Raw genomic sequence first — 20022 nt, forward strand, 5'->3', positions numbered from 1 at the left:
TGACTGTTTGGATCTCCTTGCAGTCCAAGGGACTCTCAGGAGTCTTCTCCAACACCACAGTTCAAAAGCATCAATTCTTCGGCGCTCAGCTTTCTTCACAGTCCAATTCTCACATCCATACATGACTACTGGAAAAACCATAGACTTGACCAGACAGATATTTGTTGGCAAAGTGATGTCTCTGCTTCTTAATATGCTGTCTAGGTTGGTCATAACTTTTATTCCAGGGAGTAAGAATCTTTTAATTTCATGACTGCAATCACCATCTGCAGTGATTTTGGAGCCCAAAATAATAAAGTCTGTCACAGTTTCCATTGTTTCCCCATCTATTTGCCATGAAGTGATGGGACCAGATGCCACGATCTTAGTTTTCTGAATGTTGAGTTTTAAGCCAACTTTTTTCACTCTCCACTTTCACTTTCATCAAGAGGCTCTTTCGTTCCTTTGCTTTCTGCCATAAAGATGGTGTCATCTGCATATCTGAGGTTATTGATATTTCTCCCATCAATCTTGCTTCCAGTTTGTGCTTCATCCAGCCCAGCGTTTCTCATGATGTACTCTGCATATAAGTTAAATAAGCAGGGTGACAGTATACAGCCTCAACATACTTCTTTCCTGATTTGGAATCCGTCTGTTGTTTCATGTCCAGTTCTAACTGTTGCTTCTTTACCTGCAAACAAATTTTTCAGGATGCAGGTCAGGTGGTCTGGTATTCCCATCTCTTTAAGAATTGTCCACAGTTTGTTGCTATCCACACAGTTGAAGGCTTTGGCATACTCAATGAAGCAGAAGTAGATGTTTTTGTGGAACTCTGTTGCTTTTACAGTGATCCAATGGATGTTGGATCTGCACCCATGGGTTTGATCAGTCAGCAATAGAGAACTTTTTTAATTTCCAGAAAATTCCCCAAAGCAAAACTTGAATTTGCAGGGCACCAGCAACTATTTCGGAGAAGGCGATGGAACCCCACTCCAGTACTCTTGCCTGGCAAATCCCATGGATGGAGGAGCCTGGTAGGCTGCAGTCCATGGGGTCACTAAGGGTCAGACACAACTGAGCGACTTCACTTTCACTTTTCACTTGGATGCATTGGAGAAGGAAACGGCAACCCACTCCAGTGTTCTTGCCTGGAGAATCCCAGGGACGGGGGAGCCTGGTGGGCTGCCGTCTATGGGGTCACACAGAGTCAGACATGACTGAAGTGACTTAGCAGTAGCAGCAACTATTTACAAAGCATTTGCATTGTATTAGGTATTATAAGTAATCTAGAGAGGATAAAAAGTATATGGGAGGATGTGTGTAGGTTATAGGCAAATACTATCCTGTTTTATGAAAGGAACTTAAGCCTTCCTGGACTTTGGTATCAATCTCCCACAGATAACAAAGTACAACTGTACGCAACTCTTTAACTAAATACAAGCAAAGAATTAGCCCTTGTCAATTGGATTTTAAATAGCAGAGTTTAAAAACAAAAAAGACATCTCTGTCAGCAGAAACTTCTGTAGATTAGAATCTATCCCATTCCTGAAGATTTCCCAGGGGGAATGTACCATGCCCTCTATTGTGAATTCATTTCCAAACACTGAGATTGGAAACTGGGTACTAAATAGGCAATTCCAAATCAAAAGCAAAATTTTAAGTCCTTGATTCTACTCACACAATTGAGTAATTCAGGAAAGGCAGTCTCAGCATCTTCTGGTCTTCTTCCGCAGGAGACATGTGTGCGAGGAGCCCTGTCCTCAACCAGTCTGGCCCCACGGAGTTTGTGTTTCGGGTCTTCACCACCGTCCCAGAACTCCAGGTCCTCCTCTTCGCCCTCTTCCTCGTCCTCTACTTGACGATCCTTTGCGGCAACACGGCCATCATCTGGGTGGTGTGCACACACAGCTCACTCCACACCCCCATGTACTTCTTCCTGTGCAATCTGTCCTTCTTGGAAATCTGCTACACCACCGTGGTGGTACCCTTGATGCTTTCCAACATTTTGGGGGCCCAGAAGCCCATCCCACTGGCTGGCTGTGGGGCCCAGATGTTCTTCTTCGTCACCTTGGGCAGCACTGACTGCTTCCTCTTGGCGGTCATGGCCTATGACCGCTATGTGGCCATCCGCCACCCGCTGCATTACACGCTCATCGTGACCCAGAAGCTCTGCGTCCGGATGGTGGGCTGTGCCGGAGGCCTGGCCTCCCTCCTCTCCCTGCAGCTCACCGTCCTAATCTTCACCCTGCCCTTCTGTGGGCACCGCCCAGAAGTCAACCACTTCCTGTGCGACGTGCCCCCGGTCCTGCGGCTGGCCTGCGCGAACATCCGCGTGCACCAGGCCGTGCTCTATGCCGTGGGCAGCCTCGTGCTGACCGTGCCCTTCCTCCTCATTTCCGTCTCGTATGTGCTCATCGGCTCGGCCATCGTGCGCATCCGCTCTGCGGAGGGCCGCCGCCGGGCCTTCTCCACCTGCTCCTCCCACCTCGCCGTGGTCCTGCTGCAGTACGGCTGCTGCAGCCTGGTCTACCTGCGCCCCCGATCCAGCACCTCGGAGGACGAGGACCGGCAAATCGCCCTGATCTACACCTTTGTCACCCCCTTACTCAACCCCCTGATTTACACTCTGCGCAACAAGGATGTCAAAGGCGCTCTGAAGAATGCCTTCGTCAGTAAAGCAGCCTCAGACAACACTTGAAGGCTTAGGGGGCTGGGGTGGGTGTCTGTCACTTGCCATCATGACAAAGATAGCACTTTCATGCTTTCCCACCCTTTGCCGTTGATTTGACTTTTTGCCCTGTTTGGCCCAGGTCCACAACCTGTACTCATCATAACAGTCCAAGAGGAAAGACTTCCTCTTCCTGCCTGATAATGAGATGTGCTGGGACCTGGGCTCTTTGCTTGCACTGCTGCAATGCTTGCTCCTGGCTCTTCAGAAGTGGCAGTGGGGGGGCGGGGGGTGGGTCTGATAATGAGATTGCACATGCAGCATCACCCTCCAATTAAAAATTAATTAAAAAAATAAATTGGTATAACCTTTTGTAACTGACAATTCAGCCCCTGCCCCCAGTGCTGAGTAAGAGTAATGAAGACAACCTGGATATGTTCCAGTGTCTCCTAGTTTATGGTCTATGGAAACTTGAATAGAATTTGTATCCTACTGTGTGTGAACATCATATGAATCTTTATTAGGTTGAATTGGTTCACAGTGCTTTTCATATCTACTATATCCTTCTACTGAAATGGCAACACACTCCAGTACACTTCCCTGGAGAATTCCTTGGACAGAGAGGCCTGGCAGGCTACAGTCCATGGGGTCGCAAAGAGTCGGACACAACTGAGCAACTACACATCAACAATACCCTTCTACTTTTCTGTGTACCCATTCTATTAATTTTTGATTGTTTGATATTGAAACTCCAACTAAAAATCTTAATTTATCTTCTTAAAAAGATAATTGTAATATGTAGTGGAACTAAATGTAACTTTGTTCTGTATTTTCCAAGTCTCCTGTAAATATGCTATAAATACTTTCATAATTTAAAAAATAACAAAGAAAGAAAGAGTAATGAGATCAAGGTTGTGAGGACAAAGAAAGAGAAATTTATTAATTTGCTGGCAAACGAGGAGGGTAGCAGACTAGCATGTTGAAAACTGCCCTTCTGCTCTCTGAAAGAGGGTAGGTCAATTTAAGGAGAATTATGAGGGTCTGGGTGGCAGGACTATGTGACCAAGGCTTCGCTGAGCAGGTGCCACTGTTCTTGACTTTCCCACGATTCGTGGCCATTGTGGTTGTCTGCCTTTGGTCAAGATGTTTCAACAGTTTTTCTGCCGACCACAGGTCCTAAGCACCTGTGACTCAAGATAAGAACAACTAGCAAAACAGGAAAGAACTTATCAGCATAGTTAGCAGAAAAAACAGCATGTGTACATTATTTGATTTAATGCAAAAGTTAAAAGAGAAGGTTAGTTATTGAATTTTTAACTCTGTAGTCAGCTACACCTTCTGAATGCTGTGACTAAGTACACCAAAGGCCTAGAAAACTTTCTGTTCTTTGATTCAATAATTCTTATTCTAAAAGTGTAACCTCAAATAACTGAGTCAAACAAAAATGAAAATACAAGGCTGTTTCTTAATTTATTTTAAAAAGCTATTAACATATAATTTCAAATATTGGGTACAAAAATAGAGTGTACTTTGAATTACATTTAATATTTCATAATAAAGGCACTTATAAGTGATAAAAAGCAAGGTACAAATCTTTATTTACAATAGGAACCCAATTTTGTAAAAATACATATGCATAATAATGAATAGAAATATACCAAAAAGTGAACAGTTGTTATATGTGATTTGTAGAATTATGGATAATGTTTTTCTTCTATACCCATTTAGGCATTTTTCATGATTTTAAATATAAGAATCTGTTACTCTTATAATTGGGAAAATAGTCACTTATAAGAGGAATCTGAAGCTCATATAAATTTATTTGACAAGTAAACTTTCCATCATCACAGTGATGATGTTTTTGTGTTTTTCCTAAATTTTTAATGTTTTCCCTAGATTAACACTTTTTGCTTTGGTTACTTCTTCTCTTCAAAACTAGATTTAGTGCTTTAAAATGTTTTATATAATTTCACATGATAGGGAGAACTAAACATGTGTTACTTATTCCAGGAACAGCTATAGATTTAACAATATTAAAAATGCCTTTGCTTTCAACTAAACATTGAAGAAGAGAAAGAAAGTTCTCTGGTGGGCAGGTTGCTTAAGAACAAACCCAGGTCAAGTCACATCAGAACATAATGAATCAATTAAATGTATATAGTGAACTTGGCATTGTTGAGAATGCGAACAAAAGTTTGCAACTGCATTTTCTTGCCTCCTTTCATTTGTACTCATTGTCACAAATCATAGAGAAAACTAACTTGGAATTCCAAAGGAAGGGGCTTCCCTGGTGGCTCAGTGGTAAAGAATCCACATGTTAATGCAGGGGACACAAGAGACACAGGTTCGGTCTCTGAATCAGGAAGATCCTCTGGAGGAAGAAATGGTAACCCACTCCAGTATCCTTGCCTGGAAAATCCCATGGACAGAGGAGCCTGGTGGGCTACTGTCCATGGGGTTGTAAAAGAGTCAGACATGACTGAGCACCACGCAAAAGGAAGAGTGTTGAAATGTTACCCTGTTGGGAAGAAGGCTCTGAAGTGCTGATCAGTCCTTTCCATTGAATTACGGAGTTCCCCCAGTTACCTTCCTGAATATATTTTAGCTGAATGTAATGAGCTCCTCCTTCTTATTAATAAATTATTCCCTTAAAATAAGAGTCTTTGTGTGAAGAAATTAGAACACTGAGTGGAATATCAGTGCATCATGAGTCATATCATGGGACTGACCTGTCAATCAATGATGTTTCTTTGAGAAAATGATGGTTACCCCTCCCCCACATACCCCACCCCCACCCCCCAGCCCCTGGTAACAAGGTAGACTCATGGTAGCATAAGTGGAAGTCAGAACTTGCAAAATTATTTTAGGTTTCCTCCACTTTTCCTCTCCTGCATCTTCACTGCTACTTTCAAATTTTCTACTTCTTTCAAAGCCCTGCTCATCCTTTTCATGTGCAGCCATTTGGGTTTGTGAGTCTGTTCTTGGTATCAAATGACTTACAGAGACGTATGCCCAGGAGGTACACTGCCCTTCTGCTGGCATTCTCTAACTATGCCTGTCTCATTAGAACTTTATTAAAACGCAGTTTATCACGCAATGTAATCAAGTAACCATGTGATTCCACTATGAATCGATAAGCACATTGTGGCCAGAACACACATGACAGAAATATCACTAGCGTGTTGATACAATGAATTCCTCCAGCCCTTCTCGTACAGCTTTACTGGTGGATGAGAAAAAGGGTTAGTTACAGCAGCAGGAGTGGCGCTTCTGTGTGGAAATTCCTCCCTGGTGTTTCTCCCCACACGCCCCCTCCCCCAAAAGAAAGTATTTATTTTTAAATCCAAAGTCTGAAAAAAGGTAATTGCGAAATCAGGAAAATTGAGAAAGTTATTATAATTCTGCTGCAGGAATTAAAGCATAATAATCACTCAACATCACTAATTATCAGGGAAATGCAAATGAAAACCTTCAATGAGATAGCACCTTACAGCTGTCAGAATGGCTATCATCAAAAAGTCTACAAAAATTCTACAGAGAAGAGACTAGTGGTTACCAGCAGGGAGAGGGAAGAGAGGAAAGGCAAGACAGGGAAAGAGGAGTAAGAGGTACAAAATATGTACCTTTTATGTATAAAATAAATCAGATTCGAGGATATATTGTACAGCATAGGGAAAATAGCCAAAATACCAAAAGTTTAAATGGAATACAATCTACAACAATAATTGAATCACTATGTTGTATGCCTAAAACAAATATAATGCTGCAGATAAATTACAGATTAATTTTAAAAAGAAATAAAATATAATTTAATTTTAAAAAAATAAACAAACCATAACCATCAATATAGAGAGGTTACTGGTTCAGAGGGATCCACTCACGTCAGGAAGAAAGTGGGGACCAACCAGGAAATTGAGTTCTGAGACCAGAACTAGAAGCACTGGGAGAAACCGTCGTGATCTGATCAGTCAGTCTTGATGGTAGCTGTTCCCATGTCTGTGTTCATGGTCTGTTTGCTGTTAACAGTGAGTTATTCTTGCAAGTAAAGGAAGTAGTGTTTATATGCATAAGATAGTTTATACAAATCCTATGAGACATGTTCCAGGAAATAATATAGAAAAAGTAAGTCCTTAAACTGGCACTTTTAACATGATTCTGTCTAATACTTTTAATCGTATTGGGAGACCTGAATGCTCATTTATCCAAGTACTGTGCAGTCACGTCCCTGGAGCATTTTCCAGTGTTTGGCTGTTCTCTGTAGTCTACAACGGTGGTGCTTTGGTGGCTAAGTTGTGTCTCTTACTACCCCATGTACTGTAGCCTGCCAGGCTTCTCTGTCCATGGGACTTTCCAGGAAGAAAACTGGAGTGGGTTGCAATTTCCTTCTCCAAGGAATCTTCTTGACCTGGGGATCCAACCCAGGTCTCCTGCACAGCAGGCAGTCTCGTGCATTACAGGTGGATTCTTTACTGACTCAGCCACCAGGTCATCCCCTATAGTCTACAGTACTTAGTATATACTAAAACTCCTAAAATTTGTAATTATTAAGCAAATTTTAGATACCTGAACTAATGAGTAAAGAGTACTAAGAATGCTGAAAATATTTTAAGAATGACTTATAACTTTATACTTTTCATACAAATTCCCAGAAATTTCAATTTCCCATTCCCACATGTTGAAGACCAAGAAAACCAAATAGAGAGTGTTTGCCCAAGCACCTGGGTGTTGTCCAATTACAACTAAAGCATGGAGAGGGAGAGATGGCTGGGTGGGGAAATCACTGAATGCAAGAGATTACCGTACAACAGTACATCTCGGGCAGTTTGTTTCAGGGATACTGGGTGGGTTAAAAATAAGCCGCAGTACACCGTCAAAAATCAACACAAGAGGTATTTTCATAACGATTATCTCTCTCAGCAGTGACTTTGAAAACCACATAAAATCACAGATTCTGCAAAAGAAAGTTCAAACTGCCTCACAATTGCACTCATTTCACATGCTAGCAAGGTTATGCTCAATATCCTTCAAGTTAGGCTTCAGCAGTATGTGAACTGAGACATCCCAGATGTTCAAGCTGGGTTTAGAAAAGGCAGGGGAACCAGAGATCAAATTGCCAACATCCGTTGGATCATACAGAAACCAAGGGAATTCCAGAAAAAACATCTACTTCTGCTTCATTGACTGTGCTAAAGCCTTTGACTGTGGATCACAACAAACTGTGGAAAATACTTAAGGAGATGGGACTACCAGACCAACTTACCTGTCTTCTGAGAAACCTGTATGTGGATCAAGAAGCAACGGTTAGAATCTTACATGGAACAATGAATTGGTTCAAAACTGGGAAAGAAGACAAGGCTGTATATTGTCACCCTGCTTATTTAACTTATATGCAGAGTTCTGTGTGCTTAGTCACTCAGTCATGTCCAACTCTTTGTGACCCCATGGACTGTAGCCCTCCAGGCTCCTCTGTCCATGAGGATTCTCCAGGCAAGAATACTGGAGTGGGTTGTCATTTCCTTCTCCAGGGCATCTTCCCAACCCAGGGATCAAACCCGGGTCTCCTGCATTGCAGGCAGATTCTTTACCATCTGAGCCACCAAGGAAGCCCTGTATGCAGAGTACATCATGCAAAATTCTGGGCTGGATGAAGCACAAGCTGGAACCGAGATTTCCAGGAGAAATATCAACAAACTCAGATATACAAATAAACCTCTCTAATGGCAGAACCACCTGACCTGCCTCTTGAGAAACCTGTATGCAGGTCAGGAAGCAACAGTTAGAACTGGACATGGAACAACAGACTGGTTCCAAATAGGAAAAGGAGTACATCAAGGCTGTATATTGTCACCCTGTTTATTTAACTTCTATGCAGAGTATATCATGAGAAACACTGGGCTGGAAGAAGCACAAGCTAGAATCAAGATTGCCAGGAGAAATATCAACAACATCAGATATGCAGATGACACCAGCTTTATGGCAGAAAGTGAAGAAGAACTAAAAAGCCTCTTGATGAAAGTGAAAGTGGAGAGTAAAAAAGTTGGCTTAAAGCTCAACATTCAGAAAACGAAGATCATGGCATCTGGTCCCATCACTTCATGGGAAATAGATGGAAAAACAGTGGAAACAGTGTCAGACTTTATTTTGGAGGGCTCCAAAATCACTGCAGATGATGATTGCAGCCATGAAATTAAAAGACGCTTACTCTTTGGAAGGAAAGTTATGACCAACCTAAATAGCAAGGAGATCAGTCTTGGGTGTTCATTGGAAGGAATGATGCTAAAGCTGAAACTAGTACTTTGGCCACCTCATGCAAAGAGTTGACTCATTGGAAAAGACTCTGATGCTGGGAGGGATTGGGGGCAGGAGGAGAAGGGGACGACAGAAGATGAGATGGCTGAATGGCATCACTGACTCAATGGACGTGAGTCTGAGTGAACTCCGGGAGTTGGTGATGGACAGGGAGGCCTGGTGTGCTGCGATTCATGGGGTCGCAAAGAGTCGGACATGACTGAGTGACTGAACTGAACTGAACTGAATGGCAGAAAGTGAAGAGGAACTAAAGAGCCTCTTGATGAGGGTGAAAGAAGAGTGTGGAAAAGCTGGCTTGAAACTCAACATTCAAAAAAACTAAAATCATAGCATCCAGTCCCATCACTTCATGGCAAATAAAAGGGGAAAAAGTGGAAGCAATGACAGATTTTATTTTCTTGGGCTCCAAAGTCCAGATTCCAGATGGTGACTGCAGCCATGAAATTAAAACATACTTGCTCCTTGGAAGGAAAACTATGACAAACCTAGACAGTATATTAAAAAGCAGAGACAGCACTTTGCCAAAAATGTCCGTATAGTCAAAGCTATGGTTTCTCCAGTAGTCATGTACAGATGTGAGAGTTGGACCATAAAGGACGCTGAGCAATGAAGAACTGATGCTTTTGAACTGTGGTGTTGGAGAAGACTCTCGAGAGTACTTGGACTGCAAGGAGATCAAACCAGTCAATCATAAAGGAAATTAACCTTGAATATCCATTGGAATGACTGATTCTGAAGCTCCAATAATTTGGTCACCTAATGTGAAGGGCCAGCTCATTGGAAAAGACCCTGATTCTGGGAAAGATTGAAGGCAAAAGGAGAAGAGGGCGGCAGAGGATTGAGATGGTTGGATAACATCACTCAATGGACATGAATCTGAGCGAACTCCAGGGGACAGTGAAGGACAAGGAAGCCTGGCGTGCTGCAGTCCATGGGGTCGCAGAGTCAGACACGACTTAGTGAGCAGACAACAACAACAGTGGAAACCAGTACGTATTTTATATGCGATGGTGATCATCGCTTGGGCTTCTCTCTGTCCACTGGATCCAATTTGTGAATTGCCTTGGTTTCCTTTTTTTGATTTCAATCCAGTCCTCTTGAGAAGGAAAAGGACGGCACTCGCGGCATTGGGAAAAGGAAGCTATTCAGCAGAGATGGAGCACAGTCTTCAGAGGATAGACCACACGCTTGGGTGATGCTTATGAAGCAACTTGAGAAACCCCATTTTATGCCAGCACACACGTCCTTCATTTAGGATTTAGTGATGGCGGAGGGAAAGGAAGAATATTAATCAGAGTCTCAGCATCAGCTACAGACTGGAGGACTGTGCTGACACTCTCGCCTTAGTTTTCCCGGAGGTGACTCTGTCCACCACCCTGAAGCGGGGGCGGTCTCAACCAGGGTGATACTGCCCCCAAGTGGTCAAAAGTTAGTACTTCAGGGGTGAAAAAGGAAAACACGCCTTTTAACTGTTTGTGCCTCTCCAAAGCTCAAAGCTGACGCATTGGGAAAGACCTGATGCTGGGGAAGATTGAAGGCAGGAGGAGAAGGGGACGACAGAGGATGAGACGGTTGGATGGCATCACCCACCTGATGGACATGAGTTTGAGTGAACTCCGGGAGTTGCTGATGGAGAGGGAGGCCTGGCGTGCTGCAGTCCACAGGGTCACAGAGAGTCGGACACAACTGGGTGAGTGAACAACAAAAAGCTCAGCCCAGTCTGACAAAAATCTTATTTCATAGTATTTATTACATGGGAGCAGAGAGAATTGAGAATAAAAGATCTATCAATTCAGTTCAGTTCAGTGGTCAGTCGTGTCTGACTCTTTGCAACCCCATGAACCGCAGCACACCACACCTCCCTGTCCATCACCAACTCCCAGAGTTCACCCAAACTCATGTCTATTGAGTCGGTGATGCCATCCAACCATCTCATCCAACCATGTCATTCCCTTCAAGCCTCCTTAAAGGGATCGCTGGGAAGTGATGAACAAAGGATGAGGACCTCTAGACAGACTGGACTTGCACTTCCCTTCTCAGTATTTTCATTGTTTTGCAAAAAAAAAAAATGAAACTAGAGATAAGGAGGGGCACGAATAGATATGAGTAGCACAAGAGGTGGATCGTGTTGGACACAAGCTTTATATTACTCTCTTCTTTCTAAAGACATAGTTCTCCTTCCAAATGCTGCTGCCTCTTTCCAAGCTCTCCCCCACACTGAAGCTGGGCCACGCGTGACCACGCAAATTCCCCTCAGCCTCTGGACTCAGATCAACAGTCGTACTGAGGAATGTGGTTCCCGACCTTCTGTGTGGCCACCGAGGGGCCAGATGATGCAGCATGCAAGTTCAAGAGAGTCAGGTCCCCACGGGGTGAGCCTTGGTGGATGGGAAGCAAGAGAAGAAAAGAAATGGGGTACACAGGTGTCCCTTTCTTCTCTCCCTGGACTGATCCCAGCTATGATTTCTCCTTGCAGAGGAGTCTAACATAATAAAACTTACCTGATGAGTAGTTTTCCCCAGCTCTTGCATCTCGTGAACACTCACCCTTGCAGTAATTCAGTCCACTGCATTATACTGCATCTAGCCCAGCCTCTGTTCCTTGTCTTGTCCTCTTCCTTACATCGTGGGATTTCATCTTCCCAATAAAATTTCAAGACTTGGATTCTTCCTTCAGGCTCTAGAAATGAGAAGACCCATGCTGAGATAGTAGTTATCATAGTCCCTTCGGGCTACTATAACAAAATACAACCAGGTGGCGTTATAAACAACAGAAATTTATTGCTTACAGTCCTGGAGGCTAGAAGTCCAAGACCAAGGCTGTAGCAATTCAGTGTCTGAGAGCCTGCCTCCTGGTTCACGGACTGCCATTTTCTCATTGCATCGTCACGAAGTGGAAGGGGCAAGGGAGCTTTTTCAGACCTCATTTATAAGGATGCTAATCCCATTCCTGAGGGCTCTGTCCCCATGACCTAATCAGCTTCCAAGACCCTACCTCCTAACGCCATCACCTGGGGTCATGTTTCAACATGTGAATTTTAAGAGGACACAAACTTTCAGATCATAACAGTAGTAGGAGAAGGAACTCAAAAGTATCCCTCATGGACAAGTTGTAGAAAAAAGGATTCTGATTCCACACACATTTCTTTTCTGGTCGTGACCAGACAGAGGATGATAGGCAGATAAAACAGCTTGCCTTTGCTTTCTTCTCCATCACCCAGTTATTTTGGACGTTACTCATGAACTCAATCAGCCTATAGGTTAAGTCATTTCCTGTTAAGGGGGAGTGAGTGTTCTTGTTTAGGGTGAGAAATCACTGAATTATATTATGAAGCAGATGCAATCATGAGATGTAGGAGTCCATGAATTTTGCTTATGTCTCTGGTTACATACCATCCCTTTCTCCTGTCTACCTCAGGGTCCGTATTTGCAGCCTCCCCAGTGTATCTGTGAACCAGCCAGTATCATCTCAATCTGTTTCTTCCACTCGTAAAAACCCAGAGTTTATTTAGTTTGCAACTGTGAGCCCCGAGTGCTGAATCCCTCGGTCCCCAGATTCCCTTCCAACCCTGACCTTCACTCAAGTGGGACTGAGACTGTAGTCTACCCACTTCCATGGGAGACGGCGTCTCTTTGGAGTCATAATCCCTAGTGCAGGAATTACCCTCAGTTCTCAGGGTGTTTACTGTTTCCCCTCGATTAGGCACTAGAGAGGAAACAGAGAAGGCGATCTCAAAATGCTTGCCAGTTCACTGGGGACATAAGACACGCAGCAAACAATTCAGTTGCTACAAAGAGCATTAAGCACCTAAGTTACAAATAGGAAATCACAGGTGGGAAGAGGCCCGGAAGACAAACAAGAAAACAGAGCAGCCCGTCTGTTCCCCGCGCACCTCGTGGTGCCTGGGGTGTGAAAACACCCATCTGTCCTGAGGAAAGCCTTCAGGGACACTGTCCCCAGGGGCCTAGGAGGAATTGACTGTCCCACGTGAGCCTGCCCGTGCCTTTATCAGCTCTGTGCTTGGGGAAAGAGCCTGCTTCTGGGAAGTACACGGGACCTGCTCTCTGTCTCCCCACTGCAGCCCTGTCATCAACAAGCTACGCTGTGGGGTCTACAGTCCAGTGACTTCCTGAGGTCCTAGCGTCTTTCAGAGGTGAGCCCGTTTAGACTGTAGCACCGCGGCTCTCAGCTAGTTAGGCAGGGGCCCCAGGGACTCGGGCGAGTTTTGCAGGACTTCTGGTGGCAGGACAGGGAGGGCAGGAAGGTGAGACTGTCACTCAAAATACACACTTGCTCATGCTAGTCGATCCCAAACCAGTCCAGGGCTCAACCCTCGCAGGACCCTCGAAGGCTGCTCGGTGTCTGGCCCTGGGATTAGAGGGACGTGCCCTGGGGTTAGAGGGACGTGCTGCTGGTCCTTTATCTCACTTTAGTTTGGCCTTGGCGCCTCTCTCCTACATCCAAGCCTCGGTCTCTCTCTCTCCCTCCACCCCCATCCGTCTTTCATCTGTAAGTCAAGCTTCTCAGGGTCGGAGCGACCTCCGGGACCCTGCTCCAGTCTCTGATCCCTTTTGGTCTTCCAGGACCCTGGGGTGGAGGTTTCTTTCTTTCTTTCCTGGCCTCTTCATGGAAAGAAAAGCTACCTGGGGACTTGGCTCTCTCTCATTGTTTAAGGACGAGAATTTTGGGAATTAAGTAGAGGAGAGCAAAAAATGAGGAGAAATCAGGAAAGACCAGACCAGCACCGCTTGGCTCTCCAGACAATAGTGTTCCCAATAAGCCACAAAGAAAACCAGACTGGGTCTAATCTCCCTTCCCTGACCCCCGGGTAATATCTTGGGAGGTCTCTATGCCTTTCTGGTTGCTTCTAGTTTTTAAAAATAAGTTTTACCTTGGTACTAAAGGCCTACTTCACCAGGGATTCAAAAGCCCGGCCCAGTTATGAACAGAAACTTCAGTTTCACGTCCTTCGCAGCCTGCATCCTCCCTTCTGAGCTGAGTTTGCTCTGCAGTGTGGGGGTGTGTCGCAGGGAGCCACAAGGAGAAGGCTGGCGGTGGAAAGGGGGATGTCTTCTGTCTGCTGCCATGGAATACTAAGGGGCTGTGAGTTCTGGGTGGCAGGCCTGCTCCATCGTGAGAACACTTGGGATTCTTCAGAGGCCTTTTAGGGACTGGTCCATGAAGCATTTCCTTGACAAGGGTGATGAGTTTTCTCCCTGATCTCTCTATGACTGCTGTTTCATCAGAGAGCCCCTCCCTGATCCCTTATTCTATAACCTCCTCTACCACAAAAGGCTTCTTCCTGGTTGGAGTCCCAACAAGGAGGCTTGAGCTCAATGACCTCCTGAAGCCACCACTTGGCCTGTGGGCAACTCGTGCTCTGTCCCGTGTGAGGATGCAGGACGGTCCTGCCGTATCAGTCGTGAGCTGATGCCCTGAGCTCCCAGCTTTAGACAGAGAGGCAAACCCGAGTCTTTAGGTTTTTCTCCATCCACCTAACATCTAAGCACGAATGAAGTAAAATTCTGGTCTCCCCTTCTTGTACACATTCTCCAAGAACAGTTCTTTTGGGGGAGTGTCCCCCTAACTTGAATGAGAAGGAGCACCCACATGACAATATATTCCCATAAGGGTTCCTAACACTTAGCTGTTTCTACTTTCCCAAACTCTGCGCTTTAATGACTCTTCAAAAGGATGCAGGTGAGTGGTGGGAAAGGTCTTAGGACCAGTTAGTTCAATTTTTAAGTAACTCCTTCAGGGCTGATCTAGCATCTTCAGAAAACCACGTACATCACTTATTGCCCTCAATTCAGGGCATCTAACAACATTTGGAGCCAACTGTAAAAATCACATTCAGAACCATGTTAGAGCTTAAAACATATTCATCGAGAAGTATCTATCATGTTCCTGTCTTTTCTTTCTAAGGCATTTCCTGAGTCTCTGCACTGCTGAAATAGTTCCCTTATTAAGTAACCTTTTTCCACCCTTCATTCCCCTTCAGGCTTCCCCGTGACCCCAGTTGAATAGTACCACATTGGGTTTCCTTGTGGGGGTGAAGACTTTGCGGTCCTTTCTCCAGATCAGCAGAAATATGCATCTAGGAAACCAAACGAGCGTCTCCGAATTCCTCCTCCTGGGACTCTCCACCCAACCTGAGCAGCAGGAGCTCCTCTTTGCGCTTTTCCTGGCTATGTACCTGGCCACCGTGGTGGGGAACGGGCTCATCATTCTGGCCATCAGCTTGGACTCTTACCTTCACACCCCCATGTACCTCTTCCTCGCCAACCTAGCCTTTGCTGATATTTCCTCCATTTCCACCTCAGTCCCCAAAATGCTGATGAATATTCAGACCAAGAGTCCATCCATCTCCTATGAGAGCTGCGTCACACAGATGTATTTTTCTATTGTCTTTGTTGTCATTGACAACTTCCTCTTGGGGGTCATGGCCTGTGACCGCTTTGTGGCTATCTGCCACCCTCTGAACTACACGGCCATCATGGGACCCAGGCTCTGCCTTTGGCTGACCGCCATCCCCTGGGTCCTCAGTAATGCTGTCGCCCTGACACACACCCTTCTGCTCCTTCGACTGGTCTTCTGTGATGGCAATGCTCTCCCGCACTTCTTCTGTGACCTGGCCCCGCTGCTCAGGCTGTCCTGCTCAGACACGACGGCCAATGAGCTCGAGCTCTTTGTCGTGGGCTCGTGGGTCGTCACCCTGCCCTTCGCCCTCACCCTCATCTCCTATGTCTGCGTCATCAGGGCTGTCCTGAGACTCTCACCCACAGAGGGGCAGTGGAAAGCCTTCTCCACCTGTGGCTCTCACCTGACAGTCGTGTTCCTCTTCTACGGGACCATCGCAGGGGTCTACTTCTTCCCTTCATCCTCTGACCCTGACAACAGAGACAAGATTGGGGCGGTGCTGTTCACTGTGGTGACCCCCATGATGAACCCCTTCATCTACAGCCTGAGGAACAAGGACATGAAAGGGGCCCTGAGGAGACTCCTCCATGGGAGAAGGGCTCTCCCTGTGATGCCCTGAGCATCTGAATTCCTTTGTCCCCATTGCAGAATGGCTGATTCTGCTCAGTATCTGTGGCATAGATGTGATGGTTTAACTTTTGATGAGCTTTCAGAAATCTGTCTCCTATTCCAAACTCTGAGGGCTTGGGACTTTTCCACACAGCACTGATTTTTCTAAACAAGACCCCTAACCCCCGTGGTAACTCACAAGAGCTCTACATATCTTGATTATAGTCTGCATTACTACTAACTTTGGTACAAACTATTTATAAATTTTAAAACCAATTTGTGATTTTTTAATAACAAGCACATGGAGTACCTACAATCTGGTTGTTGCATCTTTGAGGACAGTTGTCATTAATCCCTTTATTCAGTGTAGCTTTCTCAGTGTCAGCTTTCCTCATAGCTTGTTTCACCAAATTTGCTATTCATACAGATGTTTAATAGTTGTAAAAATGAAGAGTCCCATGTTCAAATAATTTGGGGCATCTTTGAGCTAAATGGAGCAAAATTTCTGAACGAGATGTTTTCTCAGAGCCTTTAGTATAGTATAAATCTCCAGGGGGCTAGGTACGCAGCATTTCTCCAAACTAAACTCAGTCATACAGAACACGGTTCATCACAGAGCAATACATGGGGCCAGCACTGTGCAAAACACGTTTTGGGGAGTGCATGCCAATGCAAAACCAGAGAGCGTGTGCACAGAAGACTTGAGTTCTAGTCTTGACTCTGTCCACAAGCAGCTGTGAGACTTTAGGCAGGTCAGCTCGCCTTCTCAAACTCAGTTTCTCATCTCCAAACTGAGGCCACTGATAGCAGTTGCTTCCAACTGAGGGTGCCTGGAGGGATCTTCCAAAATTCACGTTGTCAGACGCGGCAATGCCTTCTCTGCTTGATCACCTGCAGCGGTCTTGGGTTCAGGTTGCCAATCAAACTCACAGGATGCACAAAGAGTTAAGCTTTACGCAAACATCAAGAAGGACACAGGACAGCCAAACCACACTCAGTGACAGCCAGGCAGAGATCTCGTGGTGCCCAGACCTGCCTTCTAAAGATCTCAGTCACTCCACACTTGGAATGACGATCATGAGAGAGAAGGCAGTGGGTATGCACCATCGTGAGAAAGAGCTGGAAGTCAAGGAAACTTTATTTAGTTGTTTATCACATAAATACCTTCGGGGTGTGCAACTAGGACCCATTTTCTAGCACACGGCTGCATCTCATCAAATAAGTTATTCATTGATCACAGATTCCCCCCTGACCAATTTAAATAGATGTACGTGCCCTTGTCACCTCAAAGCCATTTCAGCAGGGCTTTCGTGTGTCTTGGATCCAATACACACCTTTACAATTCTTGAGTTAGTTGCAAGAGGGATTTGATGGCGTGTCAAAGCTCAGACTTCTCCAAGGCTGAGAAGAGGCTGCAAACCATCTTCGATGGCTTTCCCTCCGAACCCAGAGGGATCTATTAACCCAGACTCCAGTGAAGGAACCTCAGTTCCCTTGTATTCCAAAAATGCCTAAGTTGCACTCCAGGTCCAGGATTTTGTGAATTTAGATGCCTACTGCCTAACGGATATGTCCTTCATTCATCCATCTTAAAAACACCCTGTAGCCAAGGAGGAGAGTCAGCAAAACATTAACAGCGGCCGTGGCAGGTTATGTTTTCCAAGAACGGATGCAACAACATTTCCGTCCCACATGCTCTTGAAGGACTTGCCACTTCCTCATCAAGAGGTGGAGTCTGAGGCCCCTCCCCTGAACCTGGAGGACTGTGGGGGTGGCTTTGACCAACAGAGGATCCCAGAGTGGTGCTGCATGATCCCCGAGGCTCTTAGAAAACCCTGTACACTTTCCTGTAGCACTGTCTCAAGAATGCACTCCGGGGCCTGAATTAGCATGGAAGAAGTCCCTCTACTCTGAGGTCGCCCTGCTGGAGAGACCACAGAGAGTCAGAGAGAGATGCGCACGGTGTCCCCGGTGTTCCAGCCAACAAGCCTCTGAGTCTCCTGCCAGGCACCCGCCACGTGACGGAGTGAGACTCCAGCTGATCCCAGCCTCAGCTCTGGCGGCAGGTACCTGAGGGAAAACTGCCTGGCTGCGTCATCAACTCTGAGAACTCTGAGGGATAACAAGAAAATGACTATTATTATTTTAAGTCCCTTACTTTTGAGGGTTGTTATACAGCAGCATGTAACCAAAATGATGGTTTCGTTTCATGGGATAGAGTGATTAATATCACACCCTACATCGTTTTGGGGTTTCCCCGGTGGCATTGGTGGTAAAGAACTCGCCTGCCCTTTCAGAAGACGTAAGAGACGTGGGTTCGATCTCAGGATCAGGAAGATCCCCTGGAGTAGGAAATGGAGACCTACTCCACTATTCTTGCCTGGAAAATCCCGTGGACAGAGAACCTGGCAAGACAGTGTGGGGCCACAAAGAGTTGGACATGACTGGGTACACACACACCACAGCCCCGCCACACACACACACACACACACACACACACTATTTCACTTTAACATTTTACTGTAGCCATCATTTTAGGAACAAAAAGTGCTTTTTTCATATTAAGGAAGATAAGCTGTCTTGCCTATTAAGTCATCATGGATACCATGGTACCAGAATCTTCTCAGCTGCATAAACATCAACTAGGCAGAGCTATAACTTTGTCTCTTTATTCTGGTTTCACTGAGCCCATGTTTGATGGAATAAGTACCATGATGGTCAGACCTCCATCATTTGGTTTGAATTGGGGCTCATCCCCATGGGCCTGCCCTGGACCTCTATTACTTCTGTCTTACAGGCCCAGAGGAGGCTATATCCCTTCTAAGATATCACTCATCTGCAGTGAGTAATGGGGAAGCTGAGTTGGCTAGAAATAAACTTGAATGCAGGTTGGAAGCTTGCCTGAGAGATTAAATGAAGATTGAGTTTGGGACACAAAAGACAGTTGATTAAGGAAATAAGGAATCACAAACTTTTATGAAAACCTTGACGGGTTTTCAGAAGAAAGGCATAAATCTGTACCTAAATTCTTGTATTTCCCTGAATCATTCCTCTATTTGTCATTTTCAACAAACATCTATTATAAACCTTCTCTTCACCAGGCTCTGAGTCTGGCCCTGGGACTAAAAGAATGAATAATGCACAGCCTATACCCTTAATACACTCACAAACTAAAGAGAGAAACTGACAAAAAATTTAAATGATTTTTAAGATTTGATAAACAAAGACAATATTTAAGCAATAATTCATGTCATTAGATTTGGAAAGTATACAGATTTTGTTCAAAGCACAGATAAACTGACTTTTATGCCACAATTTTTCTTTTGTGTTAGTCTTACTTGAGAAAAGCTGACTTGTGGTTCTATGAATAAATTAATAAAAACCTCTGCCTTCTAAATGTAGGTAACATAAATGCCTCAGAAATGTGTAGGAAAAAATCCATATATTGAGTAAGAATAATTTGTAAAACCTACTGTATAAAGTGTCAGTAAATGTTCATACATTTATTCACTTAACAAATAATTTTAGTATTTAGTGAGAGTCAAAATAAGACAGCACCATTGCTTTCCCAGTTCTCAGTTTATAATGCATGAGACAGAAATGAACATATAAATAAATGTTGGCTATGCTATGAGGGAGCAAGCAAGCCTCTGATAAGAAGTGAAGTGGGGTCAGGTGACAGACAGTGTCACAAGTTGGAATAGCTGTTTTAGGGAGGGAAGTTCAGGGGTGGAGGAAGGCTTGTCTTAGGTGTTTGAGCTGAGACCTGAATAAACTTAAGGAGTAAGCTGTGAGTCAATCTGGGGAATAATATTCCAAGAAAAAGGAAGAGCAGATCCTTTAATAAATAAATAAAGATCCTGATATAAGGACATGTCTGACATCCTGAAGGAATAGTAAGTACATTGGACTAGAGGGAAAGGGAGGGTACACAGATATAGTCCTGGGGGTAGTTAGGTACCTAACCTGGTTGAATCATGGAGATCATAGCAAAGAATCTGCATTTTATTTAAATACCTCAAGCACTTAAAGCCATG

General features: G+C 44.8%; 2 protein-coding genes across 2 annotated transcripts; both read left to right on the forward strand.

Annotated features, from left to right (window-relative positions):
* Positions 1–1717: 1717 nt before the first annotated feature.
* LOC102273588 (olfactory receptor 10Q1) lies at positions 1718–2677 on the forward strand. The gene has a single exon (XM_005891128.2). It carries the CDS (start codon positions 1718–1720, stop codon positions 2675–2677), a length of 960 nt encoding a protein of 319 aa, XP_005891190.1.
* Positions 2678–15047: 12370 nt separating this feature from the next.
* Positions 15048–15995, forward strand: LOC102273869 (olfactory receptor 1S1-like). The gene has a single exon (XM_005891129.2). The coding sequence runs from the start codon at positions 15048–15050 to the stop codon at positions 15993–15995; it is 948 nt and encodes a 315-aa protein (XP_005891191.2).
* The last annotated feature ends 4027 nt before the right edge of the window (positions 15996–20022 follow it).

Source organism: Bos mutus, chromosome 15 (assembly GCF_027580195.1).
Source record: "Bos mutus isolate GX-2022 chromosome 15, NWIPB_WYAK_1.1, whole genome shotgun sequence".
Classification (NCBI taxonomy): domain Eukaryota; kingdom Metazoa; phylum Chordata; class Mammalia; order Artiodactyla; family Bovidae; genus Bos; species Bos mutus.

Coding starts and splice junctions, on each gene's coding strand:
- LOC102273588 (XM_005891128.2), top strand. CDS start 1,718: ATGTGTGCGAGGAGCCCTGTCCTCAACCAGTCTGGCCCCACGGAGTTT.
- LOC102273869 (XM_005891129.2), top strand. CDS start 15,048: ATGCATCTAGGAAACCAAACGAGCGTCTCCGAATTCCTCCTCCTGGGA.